Source organism: Hippoglossus hippoglossus, chromosome 7 (assembly GCF_009819705.1).
Source record: "Hippoglossus hippoglossus isolate fHipHip1 chromosome 7, fHipHip1.pri, whole genome shotgun sequence".
Taxonomy (NCBI): domain Eukaryota; kingdom Metazoa; phylum Chordata; class Actinopteri; order Pleuronectiformes; family Pleuronectidae; genus Hippoglossus; species Hippoglossus hippoglossus.
This window is the reverse complement of record NC_047157.1, coordinates 4,378,690-4,397,247: the sequence shown is the minus strand read 5'-3', so window position 1 is coordinate 4,397,247 and position 18,558 is coordinate 4,378,690. Positions and strand designations below refer to the sequence as shown.

Below are 18,558 nucleotides of genomic sequence, written 5' to 3'. Positions count from 1 at the left end.
GTGCCTGTCTGAAAGCAGCTTTAGATTACCATGAAGGCTGGCATTTGCTTTTCATGAATTTCTTATTAAATAAATGATTTACACACATAATTTCTTGGCTGCTTTCCTCTATATAATGTACAAAATCAATCAGTAGGTGTTGAATTGAGTTACTGTTTCTATAGACAGATACATACAGTGAATGATCTTTAAACAAGAATGAATTAAAGATTTTATATTTTTGTTGTTGCTTGAATGCATCTTGTTTTTTTTTCTTGTTCCTTTTACAGCCACAGCTCCAGCCAGAATTCCCATCCATCCCCGGATGTATCCAATCCACAACGAAGGTCACTCATCAGCTCATTGTCTTTATCTCATGATTAGAACAATAAGCATATTTGTGTCATTTCAGTCTAAAATTGAATGGACATTGACAGGCGGTCCTTAGGTGACTACAGCAGGTTCACTGCAAAAGAAGGAATACATCAGTTTTGTTATTTTTCTAAATATTACTACAATGAGAAAATGCGTAACAATTAGATTTAGCGAAGTGGTTGAAATCACGAGTACTGTCGTTATGATACATGCTTTATTTAATAGTTTCAATTTAATTTGCTTCTTACATGACTTCAGACCACTCAAACGTAATTGAGGCCATTGAAATATTTTTCTAAAGAAAATGATACAGTTTTCAATGAATCATATTTAATAGCCAAGAGCAATTTTATCTTAATATACCTGGAGTGCATTGTGAGATTGAGTGTTTTTTGTCTGAAGTGAAAATGCTGAAAAAAACATTTCTTCACCTGATGGTTTGTCAGCCTTTATTTTGAAAGCTCAACACTGCCCTCTTGTGTTCTCTTCAGTGTGCCCTGAAGTCACCATCAGAAACAGCATTGTTAAAGGTGAGAGCAGCTGTCCTCACTCAGAACTACAAACTGTCTCTTAAAAGACTTGTTTAAAATGATTGAAACCTCAGATTTAAACTGTCGACATGATGTGCCTTCTTTTATTTCTGTCGTGTGTGTGTTGTGTCAGGGTTTGACATGATGGAAGCATTTGGTCTGACACAGAGCGCTCACTCGTCCGTGGAAGGTGTGGCAGCCGAGCCTTTTGTCTTCAACACGGTCCCCACCTACACCCTGTTCAGAGACGTCCAACTGACACAGAGCACCAAGTGAGACACATTTCATTCACCCTCTACTGTGGATTTGACCTTGTCTTGATGCAGCCCTGCGTTAACTAACCGAAGTAATAATAATGATAATAACTTTATTTATGTAGCACCTTCCAAAACATCCGTTACAAAGTCCTTCACAAAGAGGGACAAATAAAAATCAAGAAATTAAAAAATGGGAAACAAAAGAACACAATACCATTTAAATTCATAGACAACAATGGATATAGCACATAAAAGAATTTATAAAAGCCGTTTGGAAAAGTGAGTTTTTAGGGATGATTTGTGCACAGACGGGGAAGTCACCAATCTGAGTTCCTGCAAAGACCCTGTCACCCTTGGTCTTCAGCCTCGATCAATGAACAATTTACAGAGCCTGTAGTCTTCATTACAGACTTAAATACTTTATCTGTGCTATGATCACAGCTGTTTTCATTAGGTTTGCTGTGTATAAAGTAAAAGTTGCACAAGCAATTTATTGTTGGTGCCATGACAACCTCCAAATGCGCCTGGAGCAATCAAATCTGTGTAATGAGTGAGTATGGAAGGAAGAAAGACAAATCTACAGAGGTTTATTTTCCACAACAGTGAGTTAAAATATATGTGAGTGAGTATTTCATAAAATTAAAAGAACAACATTAAAATGCAGGCATCTGTCTTATCTATCTACTAATTCCAGAAATCTCTGTCTGTATGTGGCTCACACATCTCAAGAACCGTTCATCTTATCAGCTTCTCATTTGGCGTGGTGTTGAATTTGGTGTGATTTAGATACGTGACACGTTCAATAGATACATACACTCATCGGCGTAAGGGACGCTGTAGATCATGACAATAGGGCATTCACGACAACAACTGAACTGAACATCTCCTTGTGCCGCAGCGTTGTTGCAGCTTCATGGTTCTGTGGTTTATTTAAGCAGAGAAAATTTCCCATCAATCTCTTTGCTTGCCCCCGCTGCTGCGTCAGTGTTGCTGCCAGTTGCTTCAGCCCCTCGACCCCCCCAGCATCCACCTGTAGGCTCCGACGGGGGGTTAAAAATAATTGCGTATCACTCCCATCATATCTATGAAATCATATCTGGGAGAGTGATTAAGTCAGACCGTAGACGCCAAACACTAACCTGTTCTACGGTTGCAATAAACATTTAAATGTGAATTGTCTGACTGAAGTGTATTTATGATTATTTTATCATTCAGATTCCACACACATCTAATGGTTTCCTCAGAAGAGAAAACCTTGGGAATGAACTGATCAATCTTTCCCTCTATCGCTCCAGGTTTATCCACCCTGCAGGTTTCTCTCCAGAACACACCATCAGCATCGCCTTCCGCATGTTGCAGGACACACCCAGGGAACCCTTCGCTCTGTGGCAGCTAACTGACAATGACTTCCAGCCCAAGATGGGAGTGGTGCTAGACCGTGAGTAACATTTACTGTATGCATCTGACTTTCTCTTATCTTTCTCTTCTCATCCCTCTAGTCTCAGCTTCTGTCGTAGGGTTGTATTGTTGGAAGAGTGAAGACGAGCGAAGAAGCCAATAACTTGGAAGTTATAAAATAAATTGGATGATTTTCTGGTTTTCTTTGTCTTGTGTGATAACAAATTGAGTGTCTGTGGGTTCGGAGCTGTTGGTCAGACAAAACAAGACAAATGAATATGTCTCCTCGGGCATTAGGGAGTTTGGAGCTGTATTTTTCATTATTTTCTAACATCCTGCAGACAAAGCAATTCACTGAGAAAAAAGCTATGTATTGAAGCTTTTTATTATACCCAGACAGTTTCTCCCTGCACCCAGCAAAATCAAACCAAACTATAGCTGACATTCCTGTCTTTAGCGCCCCCCCATGATTTAATGTAAGAAATAACGTAATAAATGAGTGAATTTTATCCACAGCTACTACAAAGCACCTGGTGTACTTCAGTCTGGATTACAGGGGAGAGGTGCAGGAACTGACCTTCGACCAGCCGCAGGTCTACAGACTCTTCTACGGCAGCTTTCACAAGGTGAGAGACAACATACACAGAACTGACCCCACCGTCATTTTGCAGGAAATTAAACACTGACGTTATTTTTATCTCCTGCATGACTCACTAACCCTACTGTTATAAAACAGAAATGTCAAGACATGCAATAACAGAAAATAAACACACATGTTGATTGGTTTGTGGTCACCACCACAATGTCAACACTGACTGCCACATCATTTTTTGTACTTTTTTTCAAATGGGTAAAAAACGTAAGGCATTGTAGAGTTGTGTACAGCCCATTGATTCACTCAGCCCCTGCTGACCTCGCTCTTTTTCTCTCTATATCTATTATATCTTGCTTGCACCAACACACACACACACACACACACACACACACACACACACACACACACACACACACACACAGAAGGACAGTGAGATCAGACACACCTTTAATCTCTGACTGGGTAAAAACATCATAATTTCATCAATACGAACACAAATGACAGATGTGACTCTATGCTCATGGAGCCAATTTACTTTCTTTCGCTTACTTTCCTTTTACTTATTTACTTACCAGCCCTTGGCACCCTATCGCCCGATTTGCTCGGTCAAATATAAACACAAACATGATGCACATATTTTGAGATTAAGTGTGATTTACACTAACACCCACATCCAGTGGGAATGAACGTGCTACTTAGAAATCATACAAAAAAGATGTTCATTACTCCTGGATTAGTTTAACAATGATCATGTTTTTCTCTTAGAGAATTATTCCAAAGCATGAAGAAAGAAAAAATATCCTAACAGTAACAATAGATTTACAATGTGTTGTTGGGAGCATTTTCCTCTGAGGATTGGTCTAGTAAATCTGAAATTCTGGTCTAATATGAGAACACAGTCTGGGATTTTACATAATTTTGTCGGTCATTTTAATCAGTCCTGTCTCTTCCACTCGGCAGGTTCACTTGTCTGTCAGCCAGGTGAGTGTCTCCCTGTCTGTGGACTGCCAGCGTGTGGGGGAGAGACCTGCCCGCCCTCTAGGCACCTTGCCCACTGACGGGTTTGAAATGCTGGGAAAACTGGTGAAGACCAGAGGACCCAACAGTGGATCCGCCCCGGTACCGTTTCTCTATTCAGTACTCATTATTTCAGTCTGTCAGTAATGTTGTACACATTGAACGTTTCTAAGGCTACATCCATACCACTACATTTTCATTTGAAATTGGCATTTTCAAACTAAAACGATCTTTGTCCACCAGAGCAATTTGGCTCTATATCAATTTTGTTCCTCATCCATTCAAACACACCTGAAAACGCATATCATGTGACCACTCACATACACTACACTGTTGGATTTAACTGCACAACAGCTGTGAGCACAGACAACAGGGTCAGCAATGAGTGTAATTGATTATCCAAGTTGCATTCTACACTGGTACCCAAGGCTAAAGCCTGTTGTTTTCTTCTGGAAGGGATCATGTGATAGGAACCTGGCGAATCAGCGAAGGGTATGTCGTTAACGGAAAGACCCAATCAGCAAGCGGTTGCAAGTGTCTACATCATAGTTTGCAAACATCTCAGTTTCTGCCCTGGAGTTTTCAAAGTAAAACTGGGCCAGCAGCGTTTCCAAACTATCTGTAGCAGAGTTAATGCATTTTCAAATGAGGATGTAGTAATGTGGCTGTAGCCTAAAAACATCTGATGGTCTCTTCCTCTGCCCTGTTCTCAACTTCCATCCTGTGTTCTTCTCTGAATCCAGTTCCAGCTGCAGTCTTTCGAGATTGTCTGTAACACAACGTGGGCGTCAGAGGACACCTGCTGTGACCTGCCTGGAGTGGTCAGTCTGTTATTGTTTACATTTACCTTCTCCTACCATTCTTACTTGGTATAAGCTCATTGTGAGTGAATACAGTATTTGAAGCATCGACTACACATAAAGATGGACAGTGTTGTGCCAGTTCACACTCAAAAAGAACTAGTTCACAGTTCAGTTCATACAGTTCACAGTTCCAAAAATTAACTAGTTCATTTTGTCCGTTTTTTATTGGGATGATTTTGATGACAAACTTACGATCATGCATTTAGTTATTAATGTATGTGTGTCGCTCCTGTCACTTTAACACTGAGTCCTGACTGTGTGTGTCACGTCTCGTTTTGTACTGAGCACAAAATGTTGTTGTTGACATTTTGTTTAAATGCGACCTCATAAACTCTGGAGCGAATCAAACAAACACGAAGTAAACTATCCTTGGGGAAACACTGTTTTAGGAAGTTCTTATCACACTGCTTGTTTCCCTCTTGACAATTCACTGTAGAACAAAAATAAACCATTATTCATAAGCTGTAGAATATTATTTTTAAGCAACAGTGAGGGGTAGTAGAGCACAGTTAATACATTATACAAGGGCAGACTTGATGTCTTTGTTGTCTGCTGTGTGTCTGTTGGGTGCATCAGAGAGATGAGGAGAGCTGTCCTGCCCCTGCCTACACCTGTTCCTGTTCCTCTGACGTCCCTGGAGCCGCCGGTTCCCCTGGACCAAATGTACGTCACCATTCAAGTGTTGGTTGAATCACCTTTTAGTTTAATAACTTGGTGACATTCATTTTGGTTGTGTTTTTTTTTGTTTCTTTTTACAGGGAAAACCAGGTCCTCGGGGAGAAAAAGGCGAGAAGGGAGAGCATGGCCAAAAGGTGATATGAAAATAAATAGGGATATGGTTTCGGGTTAGGCTGTCCACGATGAATGGAAGTCAACGCAAAGCCCTAACAAGGATAGCTCCGCAAACATTTATGTGTTGAAATAATGGATACTAAACTAAAGTATAATGTCTCAGGTATAATTTGAGGTTTGAGGTTAACATCTACGCAGAGAAAACTGGGGGAGATACAAACACTTTCATGCAGAGTGTCCTAAAAGCAAAAGTCCAACTAGTTTAAACAATAACACATGTATTCAAACAATATCATTATTTTGTGGGAAATCCTTTAAATCAGTGCCTGTGTGAAGTCTTGGACACCCGGGCACCAGCTGACACTGTCTCCCCTGGTGATTCTATCCCAGAGCTTCACTGGATTGCAGCTCAATTAGACTGATATCAGGTGACTTACTCAAGCAGTTCAAGATGTTCCACCTCCTGAACCTGAAAAGCTGTTTGGTTTCCCCAGCCGTATGTATAGGATCGTAGTCCTGCTAAATGATGAAATGTCCAATGTTACCTCTGCATTCACCTATCAGCAGTCGATCAATCAATCAGATTTTATTTGTATAGCCCATATTCACAAATAACAATTTGTCTCATAGGGCTTTAACAAGGTGCAACATCCTCTGTCCTCAATCCCTCAACAGGAGTAAGGAAAAACTACCAAAAACAAACTATTAACGGGGAAAAACGCTGAAACCTCAGAGAGAGCCACATGAGAGGCATCCCTCTCCCAGGATGGACAGAGGTGGAATAGATGCTGCATGTAGCTGAACAAATCAACAAAATTACAATATTAACAACATCGATTAAAAGAAACAGTTTTTAATGTAAGGTGTGACAATATTTTAAGTACTTATACATAAGAAAATGCAGTGAAATCATTAGTAAATGCCAGTTGCACTAAACAGGTTGTATTCCATAACAGAACCACCACAGTGTCTGATCATCTAATAATGTAGAAGAGATTGTTATATCAAGCTGTTCCTCTGATTTCTGCGTATGAGCTTGCAGAAGTCTCGTCAAGGTTAAGTCTGCTGCTTCAGAACACTAAACACTAAATATCACATGACCTTTTTGAACATGTCACATCAGTTCAGCTTTTACACATTAGTTACACATTAGTTTGTGTTGTATTCTGAGGATTGCTTGGATTCCCAAATGGATATCTTCATATTACTTTTCTCTGTGTTTCAGGGGGAGGTGGGTCCTGTAGGAAAATCTGGATTTGAGGGAGGCCTTGGACTTGTTGGCAGCACAGGACCACGTGGCATGACTGTCCATGGAAAAGCGGTGGGGAGATGTCTTATGCTTCAATACATTACAATGATACATTAGACGCTGTACTAGTTACTTATGAATCTATTATTTGTGTGAAAAATTTACCTGGTTTATGTTTTCATGTTTTTCTTGTCAGGGCCCTCCGGGTACAAGTGGGGAAAAGGGGGATCTTGGCCGCCCAGGAGTCCAGGTGAGTTTAAACGGAAGATAATCACTAAAACACAAAAAAAACACAGAATGTTGTAATGTTGGATAAATACTAATGTGACTCTTATTGTTGTCTTTTCCTGAAGGGTTTACCGGGACCTCCAGGCCCGAAAGGGGAAGAGGGGATCCCAGGCCCCCAGGTGAGCTGTTTGAGCCCAGCTAGATTTTTGCTGAGGTTTTACAGAACAGTAGATGTTAGCAGTTCTTCGCCTGGCTGAGCTGATGCAGTGACCCTCTCTACCTCTGTGTCTGTTCTCCTCTCTGTGTCACAGGGCATCAGGGGGATCGAAGGTAACATCGGTTCACCTGGTCTCACTGGACCCAGGGTAAGACTACATTTTATTCTTATCAATGTGTCAAATGTTAGAGTTTTCCACTTTGGTGCCAGCATTGGGTACAAATTTCCCCTTTGTTAACGGTTTGGTCCACAACACAGAATATTAAAACATCGTATGAAATCTGTTGTGAATATCTGTCTTCCTAATTCCTAATATTATATGTGTCTCAAGCCACCATAAGGGCCCAATCTACACTTAACAACCCCAACTATTAAAAGTGAATGGAATGATACTCATGCACAGATGTCCTGAAAATGAAGCCTTTTCATTTTGGATGTTATGAGCGTTCCTCTGGCACCACCTTCAGGCCACAAATGTTTTCACGTTTTTTCACACAGTTTGCCATGAAATAAACTTTGCATGTAGCCCAGTTTAACAGTTTGCAGTTTTTTTAAATTTTGTCTTTTTAATGCTGTTTGTTATTGACGTGCACTATTTTAAGATAGCAACCTACTAATGATAATACTAATAATGATAAATGGAATTTAAACTTCTGGCCTTTTTATAATGTCTGTATTGTTCATAGTATAAGATTATGCCACAGATTCCCCTCTCTGACATGCACTGTTTCCAAATGTATTAACATACATTAACATTATGTCATTAAACTGAAATAGTTAGTGTGTGGGGTACCGTCCACTGTGCATATTCCGCATTATACCCAGTTCTCCTTGTTGCCGGGGGATTTGGTATCTCTGAGTTTAAATCTATCTGTCTGCTTTGTCATTTTTCTGCATTCCACTCATCCATCTGTGTGTATTGTGCAGGGTTTCCAGGGAATGCCAGGATACCCAGGGCCTATAGGGGATAGGGGCCGCTCAGGACCTGTGGGACCTACGGTAAGACCAGAGGGACAAATGACAGCATCAGCCATTATCTGTCTTCACATTTGTTTATTATAGTCTATACACATGTGTCTTTCATTTTACAGGGTCTGTCAGGTAATAAAGGGGAACGAGGAGAGAAGGTGGGTGATAATTTATGTCTTTTTCTTATATTTTTTTTCTTGCAGCACAGAGATTGTTTTAAAATGACTTATCAGCACAGTCAGTTACCTTGTTTCTTTGTATCTGCCTAATAAATCCAGAAATCTCTGTCTAAATGTGGTTTGCATATCTCAACAGCAGTTCATCAGCTTCACACTTGGCATGTGTATTGTTAAGGACCAAAGGAAATTCAGTGTCGACTTTGGTGCGATCTGGACATGCGATGTGTTCAAGATTTATTAACTTTGAATGAACAGGCAACCAGCGCTCTGTAGCAGTGGTAGCTGGGACTTATCTTCTTAAGCAGACTACGACAACAACGCATTCATGGCAAACTTTAATTAAAAAGGTGAACAGCTCTTTGTGCAGCAGCGGTGGCGCAGCTTTAGGGTTCTGCATTCGGTCTTGACTTGTCGCAGCTCAATCGCTGCAGGTCACTTTCAGAGAGAAAGTTGCAACCAGCATTAGCACAGGTCCTAGAAAACAGCCCATTCCAACCAGGCAGGTTTAGAATGCTGCACTAGTGAATTAAAGGTTTCTTAAAGTGAAACACTGTTTTTTGTTGGAGCCACAGTTGTTGAGTTTGCTTTTGTTTTACAGGGGGAACCTCAGTCAATGGCCATGATCTTCCAACTGGTCACACAGGCCTGTGAACATCTAGTGCACAGTAAGTTGTCTGTAGCACACAGGTAAAACAGGAATCTTCTACAGTGATGGTATCTGTGTGTTTATCTATGCAGCTGTAACTTAGAATAAACTCCAGATGAATCAACACTCTTGCTTTTTCAGAGGAGGTGCTGAAGCTCGACATGTTCATGAACGATATAAGTCGTAAGCCAGCTCCTATTGAGGAGCCAGTGGGGCCCCCAGGAGAACCGGGTATCCCAGGGCCGAAGGGGCCACCAGGTGTCAGGGGTAACCAGGGTAACGTTGGTCAGAGGGGGAGACCTGGCAGGTCTGGATATCCAGGAGAACAGGGTAAGACTCTATCTAGTCGAGGGTTTGTACGAATAGAAACCAAACACATTTTTCTGACGCTTGACGTTTATACATTTTGATGATGTCACCTTCTTTTTCATTTTATGATAATATTACAAGCTGATCTGGATCTTCTTTTTCTGCAGGGCAGAGAGGTATACCCGGAGGGAAAGGTGATGCAGGGACCAATGTCCAGGGGCCCACAGGGCTCAAAGGATTTGCAGGTATCTCTTCATGGGTCTTTTTTTTCCGTACCCGCTTGAGTATTGCAAGCTGGGGCTCAGATTGTGGACACTCATAAATCAAAAGTTTGAAAAAATAACTTCAATAAATTATTCAAATCTCTATATAAACCCCATTCATGAACAGCAATCAAACTAATTCAGTTTCATTTTATGAAAAACATTGACTATAAAATGTTCATTGCAGACAAACCAGATAGGATGAAGAAAAAGTTTTCTAACTTCACTCTGCACATGTGTAAAGTGAAAGTATATTGTAGAACTGTTCGATGAGGACTCACTCACGACGAGGAATAATTCTCAAGTAGCTCCAGAGCTTTAACACAGGACAAGAGAACAGGCAGGTTTAGAACGGACACTGCACCAAATTTGATCAGTTGCAAGAAATTATGTCTGAACTAATAGGGCACAAAACGGTCTGATAAATGATCAGTTAACAACTCTTTTGTACTGACAACTGGTTTTGATGCATATGTGTTGTGTATTGCGTGTGTCTGCAGGGCCTCTAGGTGAGTCCAAGCTTGGAGTCCCAGGTTCCAAAGGAGATGATGGTAAACCAGGACCAGGGGGGATCCCTGGTCATCCTGGGCAGCCAGGCGAAGTTGGACCACCGGGCATGTGCGACAGTAGTGGAGGCTGCCAACGAGTTCCCCAGCAAACAGGTAAGCAACAAGGACAGCTCCTGGCAATATTAAGATATAGTATTAGACTTGTGTTTGTGCCCACCACACACGGAGAAACACTCTTAGCTCTGTTTTTAGCCTCCACTTGACTTTATTTTCTGTTTGCTCTCTTCACCCAGAAGACCCTTATTATGGCTACGAGCACTGATATGAAGAAGCAGGTAGCGGTTGCATGGTGTCTGTCTGAAATGACCGTGCTGCCTTTGGAGCTGAATGACAGACCGGGTATGGAGCTTTAAGAAAAGCACCACTGACGAGGTTCGGCGTGTTGAACTTGCCACTGACTGATGCAGACGCTTCATCATATGTGAGAAAAGGAAATAACACAGGAAGGAGATCTCTGTCCGACTGTTGATGTGTTAACAGAACAAGTGGTGAGCTTCCTCATATAGATCAGTGTTTTGATGGACAAATAGCATCAATTAAGGAAAATATTTCCCCACTGGGACCAGTAAAGTGTAATCTTATCCACACCATGTAAATGTACTCATGCACTGTATTGATGTAGTTTAGTTTAGTGTTTCATTTCTACCTGTTCTATCGGCTATTCTAACCCTTACTGCCTCAAGGATAACAAAAACACCCATGGTGTAAAAGCTCCTCTTTGTCGCATGGTAGAAATTATACTGTGAGAATGTTTGTTGCCATATGTATAATAATTTGTATATTTTGTGTTTATTATATTTACTGTATACAGTTATTCATGTTATAATATTTTATACTGTATCTATTCACATTGAAAAGTAATGTTTACATTTAATGATTTTCTGGGGGTTGGTTAATAAGCATTACATTGTGTGTGTGTGTGTGTGTGTGTGTGTGTGTGTGTGTGTGTGTGTGTGTGTGTGTGTGCGCGTCTGTTTGAATTTTTCCTATGTATATTTTTTTATTAATTTGTTAATAAAATTCCATTGATATGTGTCTCGTGTAGTATTTTTCTTATCCAAAATAACTTTATCATGTGGTACCGTTAAACCCTTCTCCTCCTGGAGGACTAACACAGCAGATTTGTCATCTGCTTAAGTGCTCTATGTTCTCTGTGGAGGGCAAGAGGAGATAAAGTAATGAACAAGGGTCTTATGATAACAGAGTCACAGTCATATCCATGTTGGAGAGAGAGTGGGGTTTATTTTAAGAGCAGCACAGAAGTTCCAACCTGTCAGGTTAGTTTCAGTGATGGGATCATTTTTCTAATTTAGTTTAAAATGTTTGTTTTTTTTAAATAAAGGTGGACAATGGCTGTTCATAGCAATCTGAAGGTTCTAAGAAAATAGAGGAACACAGTAGGCAACATGGAAAACAGTTTGTTAATGTATAATGAATGATTAGGCTAATACACATGTTACATTTTCACTTAAAGGATATATTAATAGAAGACATGAAAATGGGGCTGTGATTTTTATCAGATTAATCATTGTAGCTGATGTAAAAATTACTTAATATGGCTGTTGAATATTACTAAGTTGACATACTCAACTATAGAAATTTAAGGTACTTTCTTCGAGTAGTTCAATTTTATAATACTTTGTACTTTTAACTCTACTATATTTATTTTGCAGATTCAGAATCTTAAAAAAGACATGAATAAAGAACTATCAATACTAATGACAATTACAACAATAATAATAATGATATTATCTGAATATCTGATTTTCTTTTTAAGTACTTACATTTTTGGTGCTGCAACAATATTGATTTTGTGATTGATGGTAAAAACCTATGTAAGCTATTTCTTGAGTATTTGAGTTTTGTGGCAGATCACTGAGGTATTGCTTGTATTAAGTACTTTCACTGTAAAAATGTCGTGGCACACATTATCATTTACCCATACTATCGCGCCAATCCCCCACTTGTTTTGAAAAGGACAAACAGGAAGTTGAGTGGGTGACTTTACACAGGAAGTGGACCACGTCACTATGGCGAGCAGAAAGACCTCAGAGCCGAGCAGGGACAGACAAGACAGATACTCTGTGTTATTGCCGACGTACAACGAGCGGGAGAACCTTCCTCTGATCGTGTGGCTGCTGGTGAAGTGTTTCACTGAGAGGTGAGCTCTCAGCCAGCGGAGCTGCTAGGCTGCTGCTAACGTTAGCTAGCATCAGTGCTAAAGCAGAAAGGAGCTGTCACTACACCTAAGAGAAGCTGCTCGTTCTAACCCCTGAAGGCTGTTTGACGGTAGAGACCTGGCTTCAAGCTTCAGAGCAGGTTTAGGTGCATGTGTCTATAAGTTGTAGAGTCTTGATTAATTCTTTAAATTCATGTAAACTCCTGTGAAGTTGGGGACACGATTTCTCAGGGTGACGTCACACGTAAACAAAAAACATGGCTGACTATGTCAAAATGGTATATTTTATTATTTAGTTGTGGTTAATGTCACTATTTCAGCGCTGCTGCATAAATAAACTGAACCTAATAACACTGAGATCGTATTTACAGATCGGTTTCATTGAGGAATGGGTATTACCGTATGATTATAATTATTTAAATACTAATCATCATGCAGTAAGCAAAGCATGGCAAGTTTATTTTTATAGCAAATTTCAACAACAAAGCAACTCAAAGGGCTTTACATGAAGTATCAAAGTTATCATGACAAATTGTAAAAGCAACATAAGACAGTAGAAAAAAAGAAGCATTTAAAAAGAGTTGCATTGAGAAGAAAAATGTCAATAAATAAGAAAATAAGTGTAACAGTGCAGTGTAAGAAGTGAGGGATTGATTGATCTGAGAGCAGGCTGTGGCAAACAGGAAAGTCTTCAGCATTGATTAAAAAGACCTACGATTTGCAGCAGATCTCATGTGTGGAGCATTAAACACAACGCAATTTTTATGTGTGGCTTTTACAGTGGATATGACTATGAGATCATAGTGATTGATGACGGAAGCCCAGATGGAACACTGGAGGTGGCAGAGCAGCTGCAGAAGATATATGGAGAGGACAGGATAGTAAGTGAAGAATCACTGCTGTCTTTCTTTGAGAAGAGTCATATCAAGCAATTCATAAAATTGTGTGAAGAATGTATTAGAAGTCTTTCAAATACTGTAGAGACTAGAACTGATCGTCTGGGTCAGATGTTGAATTGCAATCTGACACTGGGCCCCCCGAGAAACACATGATACCAAACCACATCATTTCCTACTTCAAACTGTCCTTTTATTATTAATATTATGAACAAAGTGCATACAGTGCTTAGACATGAATAATAGTAAAATAATAAAGTTCAAGTGCAAACCCCACCATCATCCCAGACACATAATGCACACACATTTAGATATTCTTGTCTTCCACCAAACCTCTACAATTAAAACTTAAAACCTAAAAAACTAGTGACTTGGGGACTTGTTAGGGTTTTTCTCATCATGTTGTTGCAGTCTCCTGTACAAAGCTGATCATAAAATCTAAGGGGCGTCTCACAAAATTGTGGACAGAAGTAATCAGCCATTCTTAGCTTGGAGCCCCAGGCTACTTCCTGCTTTGCCTACCCTGTAGCACCACCTCTGATGTCTGTGTACATGCACAGTCTTACTCTTTCTGTTCTGTGTTTCAGGTCCTACGACCTAGAGCGAAGAAATTAGGCCTCGGTAAGTTTGAGACTGTAACAAATTTGTGTTTCATCTTGAGCTGCTTTCAGACATGCACTGAAGTCGGGAAAATCTCCTTAAATTATGCAGTCTGGTTTTATGTGAGAACGCAAATGTCCAAGTCACTTGCTGCAGACTTTCTCTGGAGTGTCTCCTCCCAGCCCCCTAGTATAAACTCTGGATAATGTCTGAGTGAGCCCATGTGAGAAAACAGCAAGAGATTCTCTGGAGGATTTGCATTGATGATGTTTCTAGACAGCAACGGATGCAAAACTGAAAGAACAAAAAGAATACAAATCTCCGGATAAAAGAGAGATGCTATACACGAACAAGACCCAGACAAAATTTAGAACTTGGAAAGACAAAGAGATTCAAGCAGTGACGCTGGTGTCGATGTGCTGCTACGTCCTGCTGCCTGTATGCTGCTCTAGTGATTTCCGTGTTGATTTGTATGCGTCTCACCGGAGAATCTCCTGTTGCATTCTTCATACATAAAAGGCAGAACTCCGGAGAAAGTACAGACCCCATTGTGCAGACATTCTCCGGAGTTCATCCCTTAAAATGGCTTTAGTAACCATTGCCAAATTCTGATAAAGTCCTGTTTCTTTTCCAAGGCACTGCCTACATCCATGGCATGAAGCACGCAACTGGGAACTTCATCTTTATAATGGATGCAGATCTCTCCCATCATGTGAGTGGAGCCTGCTTCATTGTGTGCACACAGTATGTTCATAGTTCCCTCACATGCTGTGGGTGTGTGTGGCTTCTCCTGTGTATGATAACAGTCCATGGCTGCACAACACATGAAGCTGAAGCCTGTGCAGTAAACTGACAGTGACTAAATAGTTGCTTTTCTGATAAATGGATTTATTATTTTGTTTATATAATGTTAGAGAGTGGGGATAGATCCACAATGTGTCAGCCCAACATGATGTCTTCAAACTGGTGTTTTGTCTGAACATTACTCTAAAGCCCAAAGAGATTCAGGTTACTGGCGACATTATAAATTGATATGAGACAAATCCTCATGTTCAAGAAGCTGAAACCACTTATTTTAAAACTATCGATTATAACTGTTGTTCTTATATTAACTATTAGTACTAGATAATACACATTTTAGCTCTAACTGATTCTATTATCCCTCTTTTACACAACAATTATGGGTATATCATTTTATTTTAATAGGGTACTCCTTACTGATTGCCAGTAGAGGAGTTTGCCTTTCTGTTTTTTTCCCCGGCACATCATGTCTGACATCATGAACACTGGCAACTGAGGCGCCCTCTCACCTCACTGTCTTGCAAAATTAGCACCTTCACCCGTGTTTCTCGTTTCTCTCACTACTGATCTGGGCCAGAGTCGATAAAAATCTGTGTCTACTGCAGAGTCATTTGACCCAGGAGTTAATACAGATTGTATCCATTCCCATCGCAGACAGAAGCCAGATATTAGTGGGTGTTAGTGGGTTTTTATACCAGTGGAAAAGGGGGATTTACAGATTCCTGAATTGTATTAGAAGTAGTACGTGTCTCGTTTTTTGTCAGTGACTGAGATTTTATTGTCTTTTTTTTTTCTTTCAGCCCAAATTTATTCCAGAATTTATTGAGTAAGTGTTATCTTTTTCCTGATTTTGTAATTGATATCCACAGTGAAAAATCTCCATATTTAAACTATAGTCGTCGATATATCTTTTTGTTAAAGATTGTTTTTTTCCTTGTTTGCCAGAAAGCAGAAGGAGGGTAATTACGACCTGGTTTCTGGTACTCGTTACCGAGGCAATGGTGGCGTATACGGCTGGGACTTGCGCAGGAAACTAATCAGGTAACGACGGTACACTGTCCTTAATTTTCTGTTATTTGTCTTCCACTGACACAATATGACTATCTGTAATGCCACCATGGCCAATCAGGAGTCTGGAAGAAAAAACTGGTTCTTGTAGACAGACAACAATATGTTTACCAGTGAAAAATCTTCACCCTGGATGGATTTTATGAATGCTCCTTGTGTACACGTGGACAAGTCCTGAGGTTTCATTTTCTTTCCGTCTCCCTCACTTTCACAGCCGAGGAGCCAACTTTTTGACGCAAGTGTTGCTGAGACCCGATGCTTCAGACCTCACAGGCAGCTTCAGGTATGTGCTGCTGTGAAACGCTGCTGCCTGTTGAACTGAACGTGCATGGAAGTGAGATGTTTCACACCCCTGCTGTTCGTTTATTCTCATTCCCGTCAGGCTGTACAAGAAGAACGTGCTGGAGAACCTGGTTGAGCGGTGCGTGTCCAAAGGTTACGTCTTTCAGATGGAGATGATCGTCCGCGCCAGACAGCTCAACTACACAATCGGAGAGGTGAGGCCCTAATTTCTCACTAATTTCTGTATTTAAGCTTTTCACATTAATCCTGCGTCCATAAATGAGGACCTAGCAGTGACAACTTAAATTTTATTTTTATTTATTTCACTAGATTATCATTGTACATAATTTATAGACGTGAAAGCATTAGCAATCATAGTGAAGGCCTTAACACCATTTAAACAAACAATAGTGAAACATAACAAATTCTAGACGTAGGGAGTGTTTGAATAATCCAATTTGCTTAAGAAGGTTCCTAACTGAGTGAAATGACTCTGTTGAAAAGCGTTTATTGTTTGTAAAAACCGAGGTGGGAGTTGAAGACCACATCAGACTAGGTGTAGTTTACAAACTTTACTCTTCTGGGTCTATTTTACTTCAATTTATCAGCCAGGACTAGATTAACAAATAGATTAGAGAGGCTGTTTAAAACCCACATTCAGATTAGTGAAACCTGTGTTGTATTATAAAAACAATCAGCCTCCAGACCACATGGCCACAAGGTTAAGCTCAAAAACCACGATACTTAAGATTTGTCAAACAAGTGCAGTGCAGTTCTAAACCAGCCTGTTTGGAATGAGCTGTTTGCTTTCTGTAAAAGTGACCTGCAGTAATTGAGCAGAAAGTAAAGACTAGCTGCAGGACTGAGTCCACAGAACCATGAAGCCATCGCTGCTGCACAAAGAGCTGTTGACCTGTTTATTCAAAGTTCAGTGAAGCTCGACTCAGAACGCAGAACCCTGACCCGGAGAATCAGTTGCTGTGAACGCGCTGCTGTCATGATCTCCAACCTCACTTACATTGATGAGTTCCAGCAGCCGTTGCTACAGAGCGTTGGTCTCCTGTTTATTTAAAGTTTATCAATATTGAACAAGGCTCCAAATTGCACCAAATTCAAAGCTGCACTTCCTTAACAATACACATATCAAGTGTGAAGCCGATAAGACAAAGGGTTCTTGAGTTATGCGTTCCACATAGAGACAGAGATTCCTGCAATTATTAGGTAGATTGATATTATATAGATTAGATAGGTAGATGTGGACTAGATGAACGAGTTGCTTCCATAGACATTTTAAAGCCCAGGTTCAGATTTACTTATTCATTTTAAAAAGGGTCTTTTCTCTGCGTTTTCTGCCTCAACACAACAATAGACCAGGTCTAAGCTCAAACGCAGGTTTATAACACTCTGTGTAGATTTATCAAACCTGGGCTGGATCTGCAAGTTCAGAATTGGAAAGTTAGAAAAAAAATTGTCTAATTTCTTCAGGTGTAGAAAACAAATCTGTGAAACCAGCCTTTCTTGGGTACGTTTTCTGAAATTGGGTTGAAACTGATGTTTAATACTTTTTCACAACTATGTAAGTAGAGAAATGGGGAAATTCGTTTTAAATTTAGCTTAACTTGTCCATTAACCTCAGAATCCGAAGCTAACTTCAGTGTTGTGACTCTGCTTTATGGTGTGAACTGAAAAAACAATGATCTTCTTCTTCTGCATTGAAACAAACAGGTGCCCATCTCCTTTGTGGATCGAGTTTATGGAGAGTCCAAACTGGGAGGGAACGAGATTGTGTCCTTTGTGAAAGGACTGCTCACACTCTTTGCCACAACATGATGATCAGTGACGTCCCGTGTGAAGTGTGGATATCCCATGACGCTTTCTTACATACTGTGCACAGTAGTTATGTCAGAATTGTAATGAGGGGAGAAAAACAAGCTCCACTTGCCTAATGTTCAGAAGTTACATGATGTTAGACGACATGGAGACATGTCTGTCCCCTGTTAGCTGTAAATATAAAGTAATTCCTTGTCAGTAGCTGTCCAGAGTACTGAAGGAACATAGTGCTTTACATTCCCATCATCCTCTTTAATGAATGGTGAACAAAGCACAGTTTCTCGTCATTTCCAGTCAAGACAGTGGACTCCACGCTGTTTACAGTGAACTGCTCCACCTGTCATTGTGTCTATCCAATTAAACAGTTTGTATCGTTGTCTGGTTTCTTCTTCTTCTTTCTTTCCTCTGACCGTGCTCTTGTTTTACAGTGAGTCCAAACCTGAACTGGGTCACAGAGAGCAACCGGC

At 40.3% G+C, this 18,558-nt stretch overlaps 2 protein-coding genes across 4 annotated transcripts in view; both read left to right on the top strand.

The window, feature by feature from the left end:
* The window catches only part of LOC117765058 (collagen alpha-1(XX) chain), a 37,473-nt gene extending 26,010 nt beyond the window's left edge, over positions 1–11,463 (top strand). For 2 of the 3 annotated variants that reach the window (XM_034591295.1, XM_034591294.1), the window contains exons 23-42: positions 270–326; positions 846–884; positions 1,018–1,156; positions 2,437–2,579; positions 3,056–3,165; positions 4,095–4,253; positions 4,895–4,972; positions 5,591–5,677; positions 5,773–5,826; positions 7,032–7,127; positions 7,252–7,305; positions 7,409–7,462; positions 7,595–7,648; positions 8,428–8,499; positions 8,592–8,627; positions 9,247–9,313; positions 9,436–9,624; positions 9,771–9,848; positions 10,367–10,528; positions 10,669–11,463. In XM_034591295.1, coding sequence (XP_034447186.1) covers positions 270–326; positions 846–884; positions 1,018–1,156; positions 2,437–2,579; positions 3,056–3,165; positions 4,095–4,253; positions 4,895–4,972; positions 5,591–5,677; positions 5,773–5,826; positions 7,032–7,127; positions 7,252–7,305; positions 7,409–7,462; positions 7,595–7,648; positions 8,428–8,499; positions 8,592–8,627; positions 9,247–9,313; positions 9,436–9,624; positions 9,771–9,848; positions 10,367–10,528; positions 10,669–10,697 — 1,757 coding nt within the window. In that variant the 3' untranslated portion in view covers positions 10,698–11,463. The remainder of the gene's footprint in view (positions 1–269; positions 327–845; positions 885–1,017; positions 1,157–2,436; positions 2,580–3,055; positions 3,166–4,094; positions 4,254–4,894; positions 4,973–5,590; positions 5,678–5,772; positions 5,827–7,031; positions 7,128–7,251; positions 7,306–7,408; positions 7,463–7,594; positions 7,649–8,427; positions 8,500–8,591; positions 8,628–9,246; positions 9,314–9,435; positions 9,625–9,770; positions 9,849–10,366; positions 10,529–10,668) is intronic. The other variant, XM_034591296.1, reaches the window with a different exon arrangement.
* A 960-nt stretch (positions 11,464–12,423) lies between these two features.
* On the top strand, positions 12,424–18,467 carry dpm1 (dolichyl-phosphate mannosyltransferase subunit 1, catalytic). The gene is made up of 9 exons (XM_034591326.1): positions 12,424–12,596; positions 13,396–13,495; positions 14,098–14,131; positions 14,746–14,822; positions 15,712–15,737; positions 15,857–15,952; positions 16,194–16,262; positions 16,362–16,476; positions 17,987–18,467. Exons 1-9 carry the CDS (start codon positions 12,466–12,468, stop codon positions 18,089–18,091), a joined length of 753 nt encoding a protein of 250 aa, XP_034447217.1. The 5' UTR covers positions 12,424–12,465; the 3' UTR covers positions 18,092–18,467.
* Positions 18,468–18,558: the final 91 nt, after the last annotated feature.